This window comes from Heteronotia binoei, chromosome 15 (assembly GCF_032191835.1).
Source record: "Heteronotia binoei isolate CCM8104 ecotype False Entrance Well chromosome 15, APGP_CSIRO_Hbin_v1, whole genome shotgun sequence".
Lineage (NCBI taxonomy): Eukaryota > Metazoa > Chordata > Lepidosauria > Squamata > Gekkonidae > Heteronotia > Heteronotia binoei.
The window spans coordinates 5,632,361-5,648,464 of NC_083237.1; the positions used below are offsets into that span (position 1 = coordinate 5,632,361).

General features: G+C 50.5%; 1 protein-coding gene across 1 annotated transcript; it reads left to right on the plus strand.

The window, feature by feature from the left end:
- The first annotated feature begins 278 nt into the window (after positions 1–278).
- CIDEB (cell death inducing DFFA like effector b) lies at positions 279–14,215 on the plus strand. Its single transcript, XM_060256308.1, has 5 exons — positions 279–406; positions 2,241–2,385; positions 5,028–5,177; positions 10,223–10,413; positions 13,792–14,215. Exons 1-5 carry the CDS (start codon positions 366–368, stop codon positions 13,928–13,930), a joined length of 666 nt encoding a protein of 221 aa, XP_060112291.1. The 5' UTR covers positions 279–365; the 3' UTR covers positions 13,931–14,215.
- Positions 14,216–16,104: the final 1,889 nt, after the last annotated feature.

Here is a 16,104-nt window from a genome sequence, read left to right on the forward strand (position 1 = left end):
ATGTAAGCCCCCCGTTCCCATGTCCCAAAGTCGTCCTGACATTTTGTCTCCCCCGACCCCCCCATCACCTTCCGCCTTTGTGCCTTTCTCTTCATAAATGTCTTGAGGTCCTGCAACACAGGACGATGTCACTCAGTGAAATTACGCAGCATTAAAAGCCAGACTGTCCAGTCGGCTCTGCCTCCCCTCCACCGGCCTTATCTGGCCCCACGTTTGATTGCTCACCTTGGAGTTTGCCCCCTTCTCCTCCACTCCTTGCGCAGAAGCTGACTGGTTCAGAGTCCGCACATACAAAACAGACTGCCACACCAAACGGAGGGAACGGAGGCAGGACACAGTGCCCCCCGCCAACTCCTCACGGCCCCATGGAGTACCTCAGCTCCTTGGCTCCATCCGCTCTGTTAAGGTGAGTAGCTGTGGGTGACCACAGGGTTGCCAACTCCAGACGAGGAAATCCCTGGAGGTTTGAGGAGGGGAGAAGCCAGGGCACAATGCAGCCATTTTCTCAAGGAAGATCCCCAAAGCAGCTATTTTCTCAAGGAAGATTTACTTCAGTGGTCTGGAGGACAGGTGTAATTCTGGGGGATCTACGGGTCCAGCCTGGAGATTGGCAACTCTAGGGAGGGGAAGAAATGAAAACGGGTGCTAAAGAGTGAGACAGACTAAGGCAATCGACTGGATCCCTCTGTGTGCCACCTGTGTGTGTTGCATTCCCTGCCCTCACCCCCCCCCCCACACACACACACATAGCTTTTATTCCTCTTTTTGCCATCGAGAATCTCTTCCGGTGTCTGAACTAGTCTGAAAGGAATATGAGGCAATCAGATCCGTGCTTGAGTTCTCAACCTTCTTGAATCTCACACCGCAATCAGGAAAACAGAGGGGGAAAGATGAGCTCGCACAAAACTGACAAGAAGTCATATGCAGGGGTGGCCGACGGTAGCTCTCCAGATGTTTTTTTGCCTACAGCTCCCATCAGCCCCAGCCGTCGACCACGCTGGCTGGGGCTGATGGGAGTTGTAGGCAAAAAAACATCTGGAGAGCTACCGTCGGCCACCCCTGATATAGGGTTACCAACTTCAGATTGGGAAGTTTCTGGAGATTTTGGGAGTGGAGCTCAGGGAAAGCAAAGTTTGGTGAGGGGAGGGACCTCCATGGGAGTATAACGTCAGAGTCCACCGTTCAAAGTGGCCATTTTCTCCAGCGGAGCCAATCTCTGTCACCTGGGGATCAGTTGTAATTTTGGGAGATCACCTGGAGAGTGGCAGCCCTCTATCAGCCCCACATTGATCACTGAAAGCTGAGAGGATTTTAAGTGGAACGGTCAACCGCGTTTCACTTTGTTGACACTGCAGGAGGTCAAGTAGTAAAGTCTCAAGTGGTAAAATGGGCAATTAATGTGAATAGAGAAATACAAATGGATACATGGGAGCACCTTTGGAAGAATTCGATGAAGATCTCAACTTGCCAGAATATTAAGGAGAACTGTTTCAAGATGATGTATAGGTGGTATATGACTCCGAAAAAGCTGGCTAGGATGAGTAAAAAGATGTCGGATAGATGTTTGAAATGCAGAAAACACGAAGGTTCTTTCTTTCACATGTGGTGCACTTGTGAAAAAGCGAAAGAGTATTGGAAGATGATACAGCAAGAAATCTCTAAAATTTTGGGTTATGACTTTAAGAAAACTGCAGAGACTTTTTTGCTTGGATTACAATTAGAAAAATTCCCAAAGGAAGACAGGACTTTAATTTGGTGCTTGCTCTCAGCTGCTAGGACATTGTATGCGCAGCTGTGGAAACAAGGAAAAATACCAGAGAAATGGGATTGGATTGTGAAAGTTTTATCGTGGAGTGAGATGGACAAATTAACTAAATTAACAAAACTTTAAGAGACTATGACTTAGATATATTCATAAAGGAGTGGAAGAAATTTAAAGGATCTATGGAGAAAGAGTGGAACATAAAAAGACAATGGACAATTTTTTAGTATTAATAAGAAAAGAAAAGTATTGAACTTTGATAGATTAGTGGTACCTTTATAATTGAACTTAAATTTATAACTTCGGGGAAGTCAAATATTGGCGGGAGGGGAGGCAGAACTATCATATGGGTTAGTATAGAAAAAGACAATTAAATATTGTAACCGTATGTTATTAATAAATTGTTAAAACAGACACTGTAGGAGGTCACACCGCAGTGCCCAACGTGAGATCATCAAATAATTCTCATGTCCTGCAGGACGGTATCGAGCGCAGGATCAGGCCTCACCCGGCGGGTCTGGGCCCCGAGCCCCCCACCCCAGAGGCCCTTCCGGGTCTGCGACCACAAGCGCAATGTGCGGAAGGGGCTGATGGTGGGCACCTTGAAGGAGCTGCAGACCAAGGTCAGTGTATGTCTCTCGCCCCACACATCCCAGCGCCTCTCTCACAATTGCACCTGGTTCGTCTCACTTCTTTCATTATCCATGGTTTTGTCGTATCGTTTATGGGATGTTTACATTTAAAAAAAAATTGTTTTGATAAGTGTGTAAATGCCTCACAGCTAGGGTTCCCAGGCCCCTGAGGGGATACCCCAGCCCCCTGAGGGGATACCCCATAGCAGAGGAGCTGGTCAGTCAGAGAAACCCCTGCCCTAAACAGGTGTGATGGCATCACCTGGAAGTGACATCGTGTCAAGGATGTCACGCAGGGGACACTTTGGTTTTGGAGCAAACTCTGGTTTAAAAACCCAATTGAACCAGAGCCTGCCCAAAAACCAGAGAGTCCCCTGCGCAACATCCCCAGCACAATGACGTCACTTTCAGGGAGGGTTAACCTTCCAATGCATTTTATGGTAAGATTTCACATTATTCTGCCAATCTATGGCTTTTTTCCAGCTTGAAGAACAATCTGTCTTGTCTGTTGATGGCTCCAATCTGCAGATATAAGTATCCACAGATCTGGCAACAGTGAGAATTAAATATATAGATACATTAAGAACGTAAGAGAAGCCATATTGGATCAGGCCAATGGCCCAACCAGTCCAACACTCTGTGTCACATAAGACCATAAGAGAAGCCATGTTGGATCAGGCCAAAGGCCCATCCAGTCCAACACTCTTGTGTCACATAAGAACATAAGAGAAGCCATGTTGGATCAGGCCAATGGCCCATCCAGTCCAACATTCTGTGTCACATAAGAACATAAGAGAAGCCCTGTTGGATCAGGCCAAAGGCCCATCCAGTCCAACACTCTTGTGTCACATAAAAACATAAGAGAAGCCATGTTGGATCAGGCCAATGGCCCATCCAGTCCAGCACTTTGTGTCACATAAGAACCTAAGAGAAGCCATGTTGGATCAGGCAAATGGCCCATCCAGCCCAATACTTTGTGTCACATAAGAACCTAAGAGAAGCCATGTTGGATCAGGCAAATGGCCCATCTAGCCCAACACTTTGTGTCACATAAGAACCTAAGAGAAGCCATGTTGGATCAGGCCAAAGGCCCATCCAGTCCAACACTCTGTGTCACATAAGAACATAAGAGAAGCCATGTTGGATCAGGCTAATGGCCCATCCAGTCCAACACTCTGTGTCACACAGTGGCCAAAAAAACCAAGTGCCATCAAGAGGTCCACCAGTGGGGCTAGAAGCTCTTCCACTGTGCCCCCCCCAAGCACAAGAATACAGAGCATCACTGCCCCAGACAGAAAGTTCCAACAATAAGCTGTGACTAATAGCCGCTGATGGACCTTTGCTCCATATTTTTATCCAATCCCCTCTTGAAGCTGTCTATGCTTGTAGCCGCCACCACCTCCTGTGGAAGTGAATCCCACATGTTAATCACCCTTTTGGTGAAGAAGTACTTCCTTGTTGGTCTAACAGAAAATTTTCTGCTGCTATTGACATCTCATGCTATTTTAATTGTATTTGTGGCATGTGTGTATGTGTTTTAAGTGGAGAATACAGATAATAAGTGGTATAACGCCTCTCGTACTATTACCTAGCCCCTCCTCAGAGAAATTGCTGCTGGCTTCAATAAGAAACTGGTATCTTGTAGATACCGCTCATTATTTGTGGTCCCGCCTTGCAACTCTCTCCACCATTAGCCTTTTGAAGAGCTCGAAAGAGTGAAACGTAGCAATTTTAGTTAAATAAAAATATAGACAGGTTATAAACCCAACACTTGGTGAGGGGTCTGGAGAAGAAGTGTTATGAGGAAAGGTTGAAGGAGCTGGGCATTTTTAGGCTGGAGAGGAGGCGGCTGAGAGGTGATAGATGATCACCATCTTCAAGGACTTGAAGGGCTGTCATAGAGAGGATGGGGTGGAATTGTTTTCTGTGGTCCCAAAAGGTAGGACCAGAACCAATGGGTTGAAATTAAATCAAAAGAGTTTCCGGCTCAACATTAGGAAGAACCTCCTGACCGCTAGAGCGATTCCTCAGTGGAACAGGCTTCCTTGGGAGGTGGTGGGCTCTCCTTCCTTGGAGGTTTTTCAACCGAAGCTAAATGGCCATCTGGCAGCGATGAAGATCCTGTGGATTTAGGGGGAGGGGTTTGTGAGTTTCCTGCACTGTGCAGGGGGTGGTTGGACTAGATGACCCTGGAGGTACCTTCCATCTCTATGATTAACTTCCTGACCGCTAGAGCAGTTCCACAGTGGAAAAGGCTTCCTCGGGAGGTGGTGGGCTCTCCTTCCTTGGAGGTTTTTCAACAGAGACTCGATGACTACCTGACAGCGATGAAGGTCCTGTGAATTTAGGGGGAGGTGTTTGTGGGTTTCCTGCATTGTGCAGGGGGTTGGACTAGATGACCCTAGAGGTCCCTTCCAACTCTATGATTCTGTGACTGTTTTGGGTATCCAATGAGCATTACCCGGACAGAGGATTTCTGTGTTCCGTTTTAGTTCAGGGCACAAAGAGCGCTGCTCATTTAAAAAAAAAAAAAAAGCAACCAACAGCAGCATCTTTCGCATCGAAGCCTCCGCTTGCTTGTTGTCCCTCCGTGGGGAAGCCTCAGCCTGCCTGTTGTTTCTTTCCCTGCTCAGGCCGCGGAGGCGTTACTGTTCTGTGGGGTGGTTTGTTTGGTGCTGGAGGAAGATGGCACAGCGGTGGAGAGCGAGGAGTTCTTTCAAGTTCTGGACGACAATACAACCCTCATGGTGCTGGGAAAGGATCAGAAATGGAGTCCTGGGAAGGTGAGCCGGGGGGAGCAGATTAGAGGAGAGCGGGGGGTGGGGGGCATGTTCGTCAACGGATGGACAATCCAGTGTTGGGATAAAAGGGAGATCGACAAACTTTGTGAACTCACCTGCACACCTTTCGCATTTTGGTTTAGTGTAGAGCCAGTTTGGTGTAGTGGTTAAGTCGGTGGGTTCTTATTTGGGAGAACCGGGTTTGATTCCCCACTCCTCTACTTGCAACTGCTGGAATGGCCTTGGGTCAGCCATTGCTCTGGCAGAGGTTGTCCTTGAAAGGGCAGCTTCTGGGAGAGCTCTCTCAGCCCCACCCATCTCACAGAGTGTCTGTTGTGGGTGGGGGGGAAGATAAAGGAGATGGCAAGCCCCTTTGAGTCTCTGATTCGGAGAGAAGGAAAGGAAAGGTCCCCTGTGCAGGCAGGGTATAAATCTGCAATTCTTCTTATCTGGGAGAACCGGGTTTGAGTTCCCCCTCCTCAACTTGCAGTTGCTGGAATGGCCTTGGGCCAGCCATTGCTCTTGCAGAGGTGTCCTTGAAAGGGCAGCTTCTGGGAGAGCTCTCTCAGCCCCACTCACCTCACAGAGTGTCTGTTGTGGGGGGAAAAGATAAAGGAGATGGTAAGCCCCTTTGAGTCTCTGATTCGGAGAGAAGGAAAGGAAAGGAAAGATCCCCTGTGCAGGCAGGGTATAAGAACATAAGAGAAGCCATATTAGATCAGGCTAATGGCCCATCCAGTCCAACACTCTGTGTCACACAGTGGCCAAAAAAGATATATATATACTCACACACATATACACACTGTGGCTAATAGCCACTGATGGACCTCTGCTCCATATTTTTATCTAACCCCCTCTTGAAGGTGGCTATGCTTGTGGCCACCACCACCTCCTGTGGCAAGAATCTGCAATTCTTCTTATCTGGGAGAACCGGGTTTGCGTTCCCCCTCCTCCGCTTGCAGCTGCTGGAATGGCCTTGGGTCAGCCATAGATCTGGCAGAGGTTGTCCTTGAAAGGGCAGCTTCGGGGAGAGCTCTCTCAGCCCCACCCACCTCGCAGAGTGCCCGTTGTGGGGGAGGAAGGAAAAGGAGATTGTGAGCTGCTCTGAGATTTGCAGTGGAGGGCAGGATATAAATCCAATATCATCATCATTTTATCTTTGCGACAATGCTCTGCGACAGGTTATGTTGAAGGAGACGCAGCTTGGCTCCTGATCAACCAGGGATCTTCGTGACGGAGATAAGATTTACCTTATTTCATCAACCCACCAGCCTTGATAAACCCAGACTAGCCCAATCTGGTTAGATTTTGTGAAGCAAAACCAAGGTCAGTTCACAGATGGGGAACCACCGAGGAAGACCGGGGTTTCTATGCAGAGCAAGAGAAACCTCCTCTGCTCACCTCTCGCCTTAAAAACTCCATGAGCTGGAGCTTGGCGGGGTCGCCGTGAGTCTGTTGTGACTCACTTGTTGGCACACACTTTAGATGTTAAACCGGCTGAGATTAGGATTGTGAGTCCACGGAGGAAATAATCCAATTGTGACGAAGAGTCAGGGGCACAACGTTTACACTGATGGATTAAAAAGGCACATCCGGTTTTTTAAAGCCTTGCTTTTTAATCAAGGCGTTTCCGAAAAACTGCAGGCAGACAGCTCGATTTTAGAAGACGACGACGATGTTGGATTTAGATCCCGCCTTCCATTCCAAATCTCAAAGTCTCAGAGCAGCTCACAATCTCCTTTCCCTTCCTCCCCCACAACAGACACCCTGTGAGGTAGATGAAGATATTGGATTTATATCCCGCCCTCCACTCCGAAGAGTCTCAGAGTGGCTCACAATCTCCTTTACCTTCCTCCCCCACAACAGAAACCCTGTGAGGTAGATGAAGATATTGGATTTATATCCCGCCCTCCACTCCGGAGAGTCTCAGAGCGGCTCACAATCTCCTTTACCTTCCTCCCCCACAACAGACACCCTGTGAGGTAGATGAAGATATTGGATTTATATCCCGCCCTCCACTCCGAAGAGTCTCAGAGTGGCTCACAATCTCCTTTCCCTTCCTCCCCCACAACAGACATCCTGTGAGGTAGATGAAGATATTGGATTTATATCCCGCCCTCCACTCCGGAGAGTCTCACAGCGGCTCACAATCTCCTTTACCTTCCTCCCCCACAACAGACACCCTGTGAGGTAGATGAAGATATTGGATTTATATCCCGCCCTCCACTCCAGAGAGTCTCAGAGCGGCTCACAATCTCCTTTCCCTTCCTCCCCCACAACAGACATCCTGTGAGGTAGATGAAGATATTGGATTTATATCCCGCCCTCCACTCCGGAGAGTCTCACAGCGGCTCACAATCTCCTTTACCTTCCTCCCCCACAACAGACACCCTGTGAGGTAGATGAAGATATTGGATTTATATCCCGCCCTCCACTCCAGAGAGTCTCAGAGCGGCTCACAATCTCCTTTATCTTCCTCCCCCAAAACAGACACCCTGTGAGGTAGATGAAGATATTGGATTTATTTCCCTCCCTCCACTCCGAAGAGTCTCAGAGTGGCTCACAATCTCCTTTCCCTTCCTCCCCCACAACAGACACCCTGTGAGGTAGATGAAGATATTGGATTTATATCCCTCCCTCCACTCCGAAGAGTCTCAGAGGGGCTCACAATCTCCTTTCCCTTCCTCCCCCACAACAGACACCCTGTGAGGTAGATGAAGAGATTGGATTTATATCCCGCCCTCCACTCCGGAGGGTCTCAGAGCGGCTCACAATCTCCTTTCCCTTCCTCCCCCACAACAAACACCCTGTGAGGTAGATGAAGAGATTGGATTTATATCCCACCCTCCACTCCGGAGAGTCTCAGAGCGGCTCACAATCTCCTTTCCCTTCCTCCCCCACAACAGACACCCTGTGAGGTAGATGAAGATATTGGATTTATATCCCGCCCTCCACTCCGAAGAGTCTCAGAGCGGCTCACAATCTCCTTTCCCTTCCTCCCCCACAACAGACACCCTGTGAGGTAGATGAAGATATTGGATTTATATCCCGCCCTCCACTCCGAAGAGTCTCAGAGCGGCTCACAATCTCCTTTCCCTTCCTCCCCCACAACAGACACCCTGTGAGGTAGATGAAGTGATTGGATTTATATCCCGCCCTCCACTCCGGAGAGTCTCAGAGCGGCTCACAATCTCCTTTCCCTTCCTCCCCCACAACAGACACCCTGTGAGGTAGATGAAGAGATTGGATTTATATCCCGCCCTCCACTCCGAAGAGTCTCAGAGCGGCTCACAATCTCCTTTACCTTCCTCCCCCACAACAGACACCCTGTGAGGTGGATGAAGATGTTGGATTTATATCCCGCCCTCCACTCCGGAGAGTCTCAGAGCGGCTCACAATCTCCTTTCCCTTCCTCCCCCACAACAGACACCCTGTGAGGTAGATGAAGAGATTGGATTTATATCCCGCCCTCCACTCCGAAGAGTCTCAGAGCGGCTCACAATCTCCTTTCCCTTCCTCCCCCACAACAGACACCCTGTGAGGTAGATGAAGATATTGGATTTATATCCCGCCCTCCACTCCGAAGAGTCTCAGAGCGGCTCACAATCTCCTTTCCCTTCCTCCCCCACAACAGACACCCTGTGAGGTAGATGAAGATATTGGATTTATATCCCGCCCTCCACTCCGAAGAGTCTCAGAGCGGCTCACAATCTCCTTTACCTTCCTCCCCCACAACAGACACCCTGTGAGGTAGATGAAGATATTGGATTTATATCCCGCCCTCCACTCCGGAGAGTCTCAGAGCGGCTCACAATCTCCTTTCCCTTCCTCCCCCACAACAGACACCCTGTGAGGTAGATGAAGATATTGGATTTATATCCCGCCCTCCACTCCGAAGAGTCTCAGAGCGGCTCACAATCTCCTTTACCTTCCTCCCCCACAACAGACACCCTGTGAGGTAGATGAAGATATTGGATTTATATCCCGCCCTCCACTCCGGAGAGTCTCAGAGTGGCTCACAATCTCCTTTCCCTTCCTCCCCCACAACAGACACCCTGTGAGGTGGGTGGGGCTGAGAGAGCTCTCACAGCAGCTGCCCTTTCAAGGACAGCTATGAGAGAGTTATGACTGACCTAAGACCATTTCTGCAGGTGCAAGCGGCGTAGTCGGGAATTAAACCTGGTTTTCCCAGATAAGAGTCCGCACACTTAACCACTACACCAAACTGGTGTTTCTCCTTTCTTTTGAGTGTTCCTCCTTTCTCTTGATGCCCAAGGGAATGCCTCTCCCAGGATTGTGTCTGCTGTAATCTGCAACCCAGATAGGCCCTCTGTGCACCATTGATGGTTTATGGCATCACAGTAACAAACAGTGGGGATACTCTAGCACAGGGGTGTCAAACATGTGGTTTGGGGGCCGAATCAGGCCCCCGGAGGGCTCCTGTCAGACCCCCGAGCAACTGGCTGTCATCTGCTTCCTTCTCCCTGTCTCTGGCTTCCTTCTGCATCACAGCTTGCTTTGCAAAGCTTGCTCAATTGCGCAGCAGCTACAGAGCAAAACCTCTATTTTCTCCATTGGCTGAGACTCCTCCCTTGGGGAGGAAGAGGGGGGAGGCACAGCTGGTTTCCCCAGGCTCTCTCAATCACACAGCAGAGCTACTGAGCCAGGGCTCTCTTCCTTCTATTGGCTGAGGCTCCCCCCCCATCCCCTGGGGAAGGAAGGAAAGAGCCAGAGCTTCCTTTGCCCAGTTCCCTGGATCCCATGGGAGAAATGCAAAGAAAGCACCTTTAAGACCAATGAGTGCTAATGTCTTAAGCATGTTTTAAGTTTGCTGTATCCTTTATAAAATTGATATCTCTGCCACCTAATTTTAAATAGGTACACACATGGCCCAGCCTGACATGGCCTGGCCCGACAAGGTCTCATAAACGATAAGGTCAGATCCAGCCCTCATAACGAATGAGTTTGACACCCCTGCTCTAGCATGGCAGACGCCTCCCCCTGCCCAGTCTGAGTCATACAACAAATATTCTCCTTCTCCACCCCAGGGTGGCAGCCGCTCATACGCACTAAGCCGAGGGAAGCCCCAAAACAGCCGAGACATCGCCCGCATCACTTTCGACGTCTACAAGCTCAATCCCCGTGATCTTTTCGGCAGCCTCAACGTTTCAGCAACCTTCTATGGGCTCTACTCCATGAGCTGTGACTTCAAGTGTCTGGGACCCAAGAAAGTGCTCAGGTAAGCACCCACCCACCCACCCTGGGATAAGAACATAAGAGAAGACATGTTGGGTCAGGCCAAGGGCCCATCCAGTCCAACCCTCTGTGTCACACAGTGGCCAAAAAAACCTAAGTGCCGTCAGGAGGTCCCCCAGTGGGGCCAGGACACCAAAAGCGCTCCCACTGTGCCCCTCCAGCACCAAAAATACGGAGCATCACTTGCCCCAGACATAAGAACATAAGAGAAGGGGAGGGACGGTGGCTCAGTGGTAGAGCATCTGCTTGGGAAGCAGAAGGTCCCAGGTTCAATCCCCGGCATCTCCAAAAAAGGGTCCAGGCAAATAGGTGTGAAAAACCTCATCTTGAGACCCTGGAGAGCCGCTGCCAGTCTGAGAAGGCAATACTGACTTTGATGGACCAAGTGTCTGATTCAGTATAAGGCAGCTTCATATGTTCATATATGTTCAGAAGCCATGTTGAATCAGGCCAATGGCTCATCCAACCCAAAACTCTGTGTCACACAGGGGCCAAAAAAACCAAGTCCCATCAGGAGGTCCACCAGTGGGACCAGGCCACTAGAAGTCCTCCCACTGTTCCCCTGCCCCCCAAAGCAGCAAGAATACAGAGCATCACTTGCCTCAGACATAAGAACATAAGAGAAGCCATGCTGGATCAGGCCAATGGCTCATCCAGCCCAACACTGTGTGTCACACAGTGGTCGAAAAACCCAGGTGCCATCAGGAGGTCCACCAGTGGGGCCAGGACACTAGAAATCCTCCCACTGTTCCCCCCTCCCCCAAGCACCAAGAATACAGAGCATCACTGCCTCAGACATAAGAACATAAGAGAAGCCATGTTGGATTATGCCAATGGCCCATCCAGTCCAACACTCTGTGTCACACAGTGGCCAAAAAACCCAAGTGCCATCAGGAGGTCCACCAGTGGGGCCAGGACACTACAAGCCCTCCCACTATTGCCCCCCACAAGCACCAAGAATACAGAGCATCACTGCCCCAGACAGAGAGTTCCGACGATGAGTGAGACACAATTATTTGGAGGGGAGCACACACCATCTGTCACCTTTTGACTAACCCAAATACCACCTATCCCGTAGCTCAGGGGTGGCCAACGGTAGCTCTCCAGATGTTTTTTGCCTACAACTCCCATCAGCCCCAGCCATTGGCCATGCTGGCTGGGGCTGATGGGAGTTGTAGGCAAAAAACATCTGGTGAGCTACCGTTGGCCACCCCTGCATAGCTTAAAAAAAAAAAAAAAAGTGAAGATAGTCCCCTGTGCAAGCACCGAGTTGCTACCGACTCATGGGGTAACATCACATCACGTTTTCTTGGCATCCTTTTTACGGGGTGGTTTGCCATTGCCTTTCCCAGTCACCTACACTTTCCCCCCAGCAAGCTGGGTACTCATTTTACGGACCTCAGAAGGATGGAAGGCTGAGTCAACCTGGAGCCGGCTACCTAAACCAGCTTCCACTGGGATTGAACTCAGGTCACGAGCAGAGTTTGGACTGCAGTACTGCAGCTTTACCACTCCCATAGCTACCAAGGGGCAACGTTGCTTGTATAAATCTGCAGTCGTCGTCTTCTTCCCTCGCTCTGTCCTGACCTTCCTTCAATAAGATCACAGCACAAGACAGCTCCCCATTCCATCCTCAAAAGCTGTCCTCCCCACCCAATAATACTGGAAACCGAAGTCATCCGATGAAGCTGAACGGAGGGGGTTTCAGAACAGGCCCTAGGCGAGGCTTCTGCACACAGTGCAAAGTTAAACGGTGGAACTCACTGCCACATGATGTGGCATAAGGGGAGTGGACAACCCCATGGAAGACAGGAGAGCTACCTGTGGCTTCTGGTCATGACTACCTTTCTCCTTCCGGTACCTGAGGCAGTGGTCTTCCTCATAGCTGGGAGCAGAGGCAGAAGGGGGCTGTTGCAGCTATCCTGCGGCTACTTAGCTTCTGAGACCTGAAGGGCTTTTCTAGAGGCAGCTGGATGGCCGCTCTGTGGCCAAAATATTGGAACAGATGGGCCTTGAGTCTGATTCAGCCGTCCTTTCTATGTCAGGGGTGACCAACGGTAGCTCTCCAGATGTTTTTTGCCTACAACTCCCATCAGCCCCAACCATTGGCCATGCTGGCTGGGGCTGATGGGAGTGGTAGGCAAAAAAAAATCCGGAGAGCTACCGTTGGCCACCCCTGTTTTATGTTCTTAAAACCCCGCGTGTGAGGTAGGCTAAGTTGGAGAGGCGTGACTGCCCCAAGATCACCCGGCGAGCTTCAGGGCGCAGCAAAGATAAGAATCTGGGCTTCCCAGATCTAGCACAGCCCTCTAATCATGACATCACGCAGATGTCATCTCATCCCCACCGACCGGCGGTAGAAAGTGGTATCAAATCCCAACCAATTTATGGCAAATCCCAGGGCTTTTGTTTATATATAGCAGGAACTCCTTTACCTATTAGACCAAACCCCCTGAGGTAGCCAGTCCTCCAAGAGCTTACAGTAGGCCCTGTAAGAAGAGCCCTCTAAGCTCATAGACTCTATGAGCTTAGAGAGCTCTTCTTATAGGGCCTACTGTAAGTTTTTGAAGGATTGCCTACATCAGGGGGTGTGGCCTAATAGGCAAAGGAGTTCCTGCTACAAAAAAAGCCCTGGCTAATCCTTATGGGATTTTCAAGGCAAGAGAGAGAGCTTACCATTGCCTGCCTGGTATTCCTTGGTGGTCTCCCCTCAGAGTACTAACCAGGGCTGACCCCTGCCTAACTTCCCAGATTGGTCTGAAAGGCGCTTTCTTTGTATTTCTCCCAGGGAACCGGGCAAAGGAAGCTCTGGCTCTTTTCTTCCTTCCCCAGGGAACCAGGAGGGGGAGGAGCCTCAGGCAACAGAAGGGAGAGAAGCTTGGCTCGGTAGCTCTGCTGTGCGATTGAGAGAGCCTGGAAAAACAAGCTTGGCCTTCCCCCCCCCTTCCTCCCCAAGGGGGGAGCCTCAGCCAATGGAGAAAATAAGAGCTGTTGTGCAGAAGGAAGCAAGAGAGGGGGAGGTGGAAGCAGAGGATGGCGAGTTGCGCAGGGGCCTGATAGGATCCCTTCCGGGGGCCTGATTCAGCCCCCCGGTCCTCATGTTTGACACGCCTGCTCTAAGCTGCGGAGCCTTGTGAGCAAAAATGCCACTTTACGAGCTCCTGGCGTTAGTTAGCATGCTTACGGGCCATCCTTCCTGACCAGGCTGAGCGGAGACAAAAACTGATGAGCCAAAGGCTAGAAGAACTGAGCTAAGCTCGCATGAGCTCAGCTTAGAGGGAACTCGACTGCCCTGTGTCACCTGACTAGCGTGCCCCTTCACTGATTCCTGTTCTTCTTTGTTCTCTCCCCTCCCCACAAGGGAGATACTTCGGGTGGTCTCCGGCATCATGCAAGGGATCGGGCACATCCTCCTGGGCGCTTCTCACTACATCCGTCGCCTCCTGGAGGGCAGCGAGAACTGGCATTCCCACAGCCGGCTGCGCGCCTACGAAGACTGAGCTCTCCCCCCGCCCACCTCCCGTCCTGAGACACCGAGGGAGAACTCCCCTACTGCAACCCCACCAAACACCGAGGAAGATAATTTAAAAGTAATGGGGTGTGTGTTTTTTTGCTGTATACCAGGGGTGGCCAACAGTAGCTCTCCAGAAGTTTTTTTGCCTACAACTCCCATCAGCCCCAGCCATTGGTCATGCTGGCTGGGGCTGATGGGAGCTGTAGGCAAAAAACATCTGGAGAGCTACCCTTGGCCACCCCTGCTGTAGAGAGTAGACTGTATACCAGGGGTGGCTGATGGTAGCTCTCCAGATTTTTTTGCCTACAACTCCCATCAGCCCCGGCCATTGGGCATGCTGGCTGCGGCTGATGGGCGCTGTAGGCAAAAAAACTTCTGGAGAGCTACCCTTGGCCACCCCTGCTGTAGAGAGTAGACTGTATACCAGGGGTGGCTGATGGTAGTTCTCCAGATGTTTTTTGCCTACAACTCCCATCAACCCCGGCCATTGGGCATGCTGGCTGCGGCTGATGGGAGCTGTAGGCAAAAAAACATCTGGAGAGCTACCATCAGCCACCCCTGCTACAGCGAGGACAACAAATTAAAACAGTGATTGTACCGTTAACAAAAAGACCCCAAACTTATTGGATAAATTAATAGGGACTGTGGGGTCCATACTACTGTGTATATAGTTTTTCTGCTATGTAATTTTTCCTTTGTTTAACGTACCGCGTTCATACTTATGCTTTGGTTCCGTTTTTGTAGATTTCTGGGTAGTTCCAGGCTTTCTACAGAGGATTCTATTTAACTTTGGGGGGTGAGGGGGGAGTCATATCCTGTTGCCTGTATAATCCACCTTCAGTCCCAGTGAGAAAGGCAGACTAGAAATAATAATTAAAGGAGAAGAAAAAAGAGGTGCCCTCGAACTCTTCGTCAATTTCCCGTCGTGGGGTAAAAAAGAGGTGCCCAAGGTTTTCTTATGTAAACCAAGAAAGGGCGACCCCTGCTGGTTTGGACAGCATAATGCGCCACCGGATCAAAAATAAATTCTATCAGCCCCGTGGCGCAGAACGATAAAGCTGCAGCATTGCGGTCGAAGCCCTCTGCTCACGACCTGAGTTCGATTCCGGCGGAAGCTGGTTCAGGTAAGCCGGCTCGAGGTTGACTCAGCCTCCCATCCTTCCGAGGTCGGCGAAAGGAGTCCCCAGCTTGCTGGGGGGAAAGTGGAGATGACTGGGGGAGGCAATGGCAAACCACCCCGTAAAAAGCCTGCCGTGAAAACGTTGTGAAAGCAACGTCACCCCAGAGTCGGAAACGACTGGTGCTTGCACAGGGGACCTTTCCTTTCCACAACTGCTAAGAGCCCTGTGGCACAGAGTGTTAAAGCTGAAGTACTGCAATCCAAACTCTCTGCTCATGACCTGAGTTCGATCCCAGCGGAAGCTGGTTCAGGTAGCCGGCTCCAGGTTGACTCAGCCTTCCATCGTTCCAAGGTGGGTAAAATGAGTCCCCAGCTTGCCAGCGGTGAAGTGTAGATGACTGGGGGAGGCAATGGCAAACCACCCTGTAAAAAGTCTGCCGTGAAAACGCTGTGAAAGCAACGTCACCCCAGAGTCGGAAACGACTGGTGCTTGCACAGGGGACCTTTCCTTTCCTTCTATGGAGCCAGATCATTGGGCCAACAGCACCACCTACAACTGGCAGGAGTTCTCTGCTATTTGGGCAGGAAGCCGTTTGACAATTCGCAACACAAGATCCTTTTCCAATTGGGGGGTCACTAGGGACGGGATATTGCATTTGCAACACATATGCTCCACGCAGCAAGCTGTGACGTGCCCCGCCCGAGCCAGGGCTCATGAAATCTGCCGGGCTTTTCCAACTATTCCCCCTATAGCTTTGGACTGCTTGAACCTGCTTGCAAGAACTCCCAGGCCCCGGCCCTGTTGCTGTGCTCCCCGGCAACACAGCGAACCTCCACCAAGGCACCTTTCCTTGAGGAAACACGATGGGCAAGATCTGGAGGAGAAGGAGCCAGGTCTAGCACACACATTCAGTGCAAGGATTGCAAAAATGGTTCCTAGTTTGGTGTAGTGATTGTGCGCGGACTCTTAACTGGGAGAACCGGGTTTGATTCCCCACTCCTCCACTTGCACCTGCTGGAATGGCCTTGGGTCAGCCAGA

Bases quoted from the DNA above. Each gene is read 5' to 3' on its own strand.
- CIDEB (XM_060256308.1), top strand. From the start codon at position 366: ATGGAGTACCTCAGCTCCTTGGCTCCATCCGCTCTGTTAAG. The intron at 2,386-5,027 runs GTCAGTGTATGT...TTCCCTGCTCAG, and splicing joins TGAAGGAGCTGCAGACCAAG to GCCGCGGAGGCGTTACTGTT. The intron at 10,414-13,791 runs GTAAGCACCCAC...CCTCCCCACAAG, and splicing joins GGACCCAAGAAAGTGCTCAG to GGAGATACTTCGGGTGGTCT.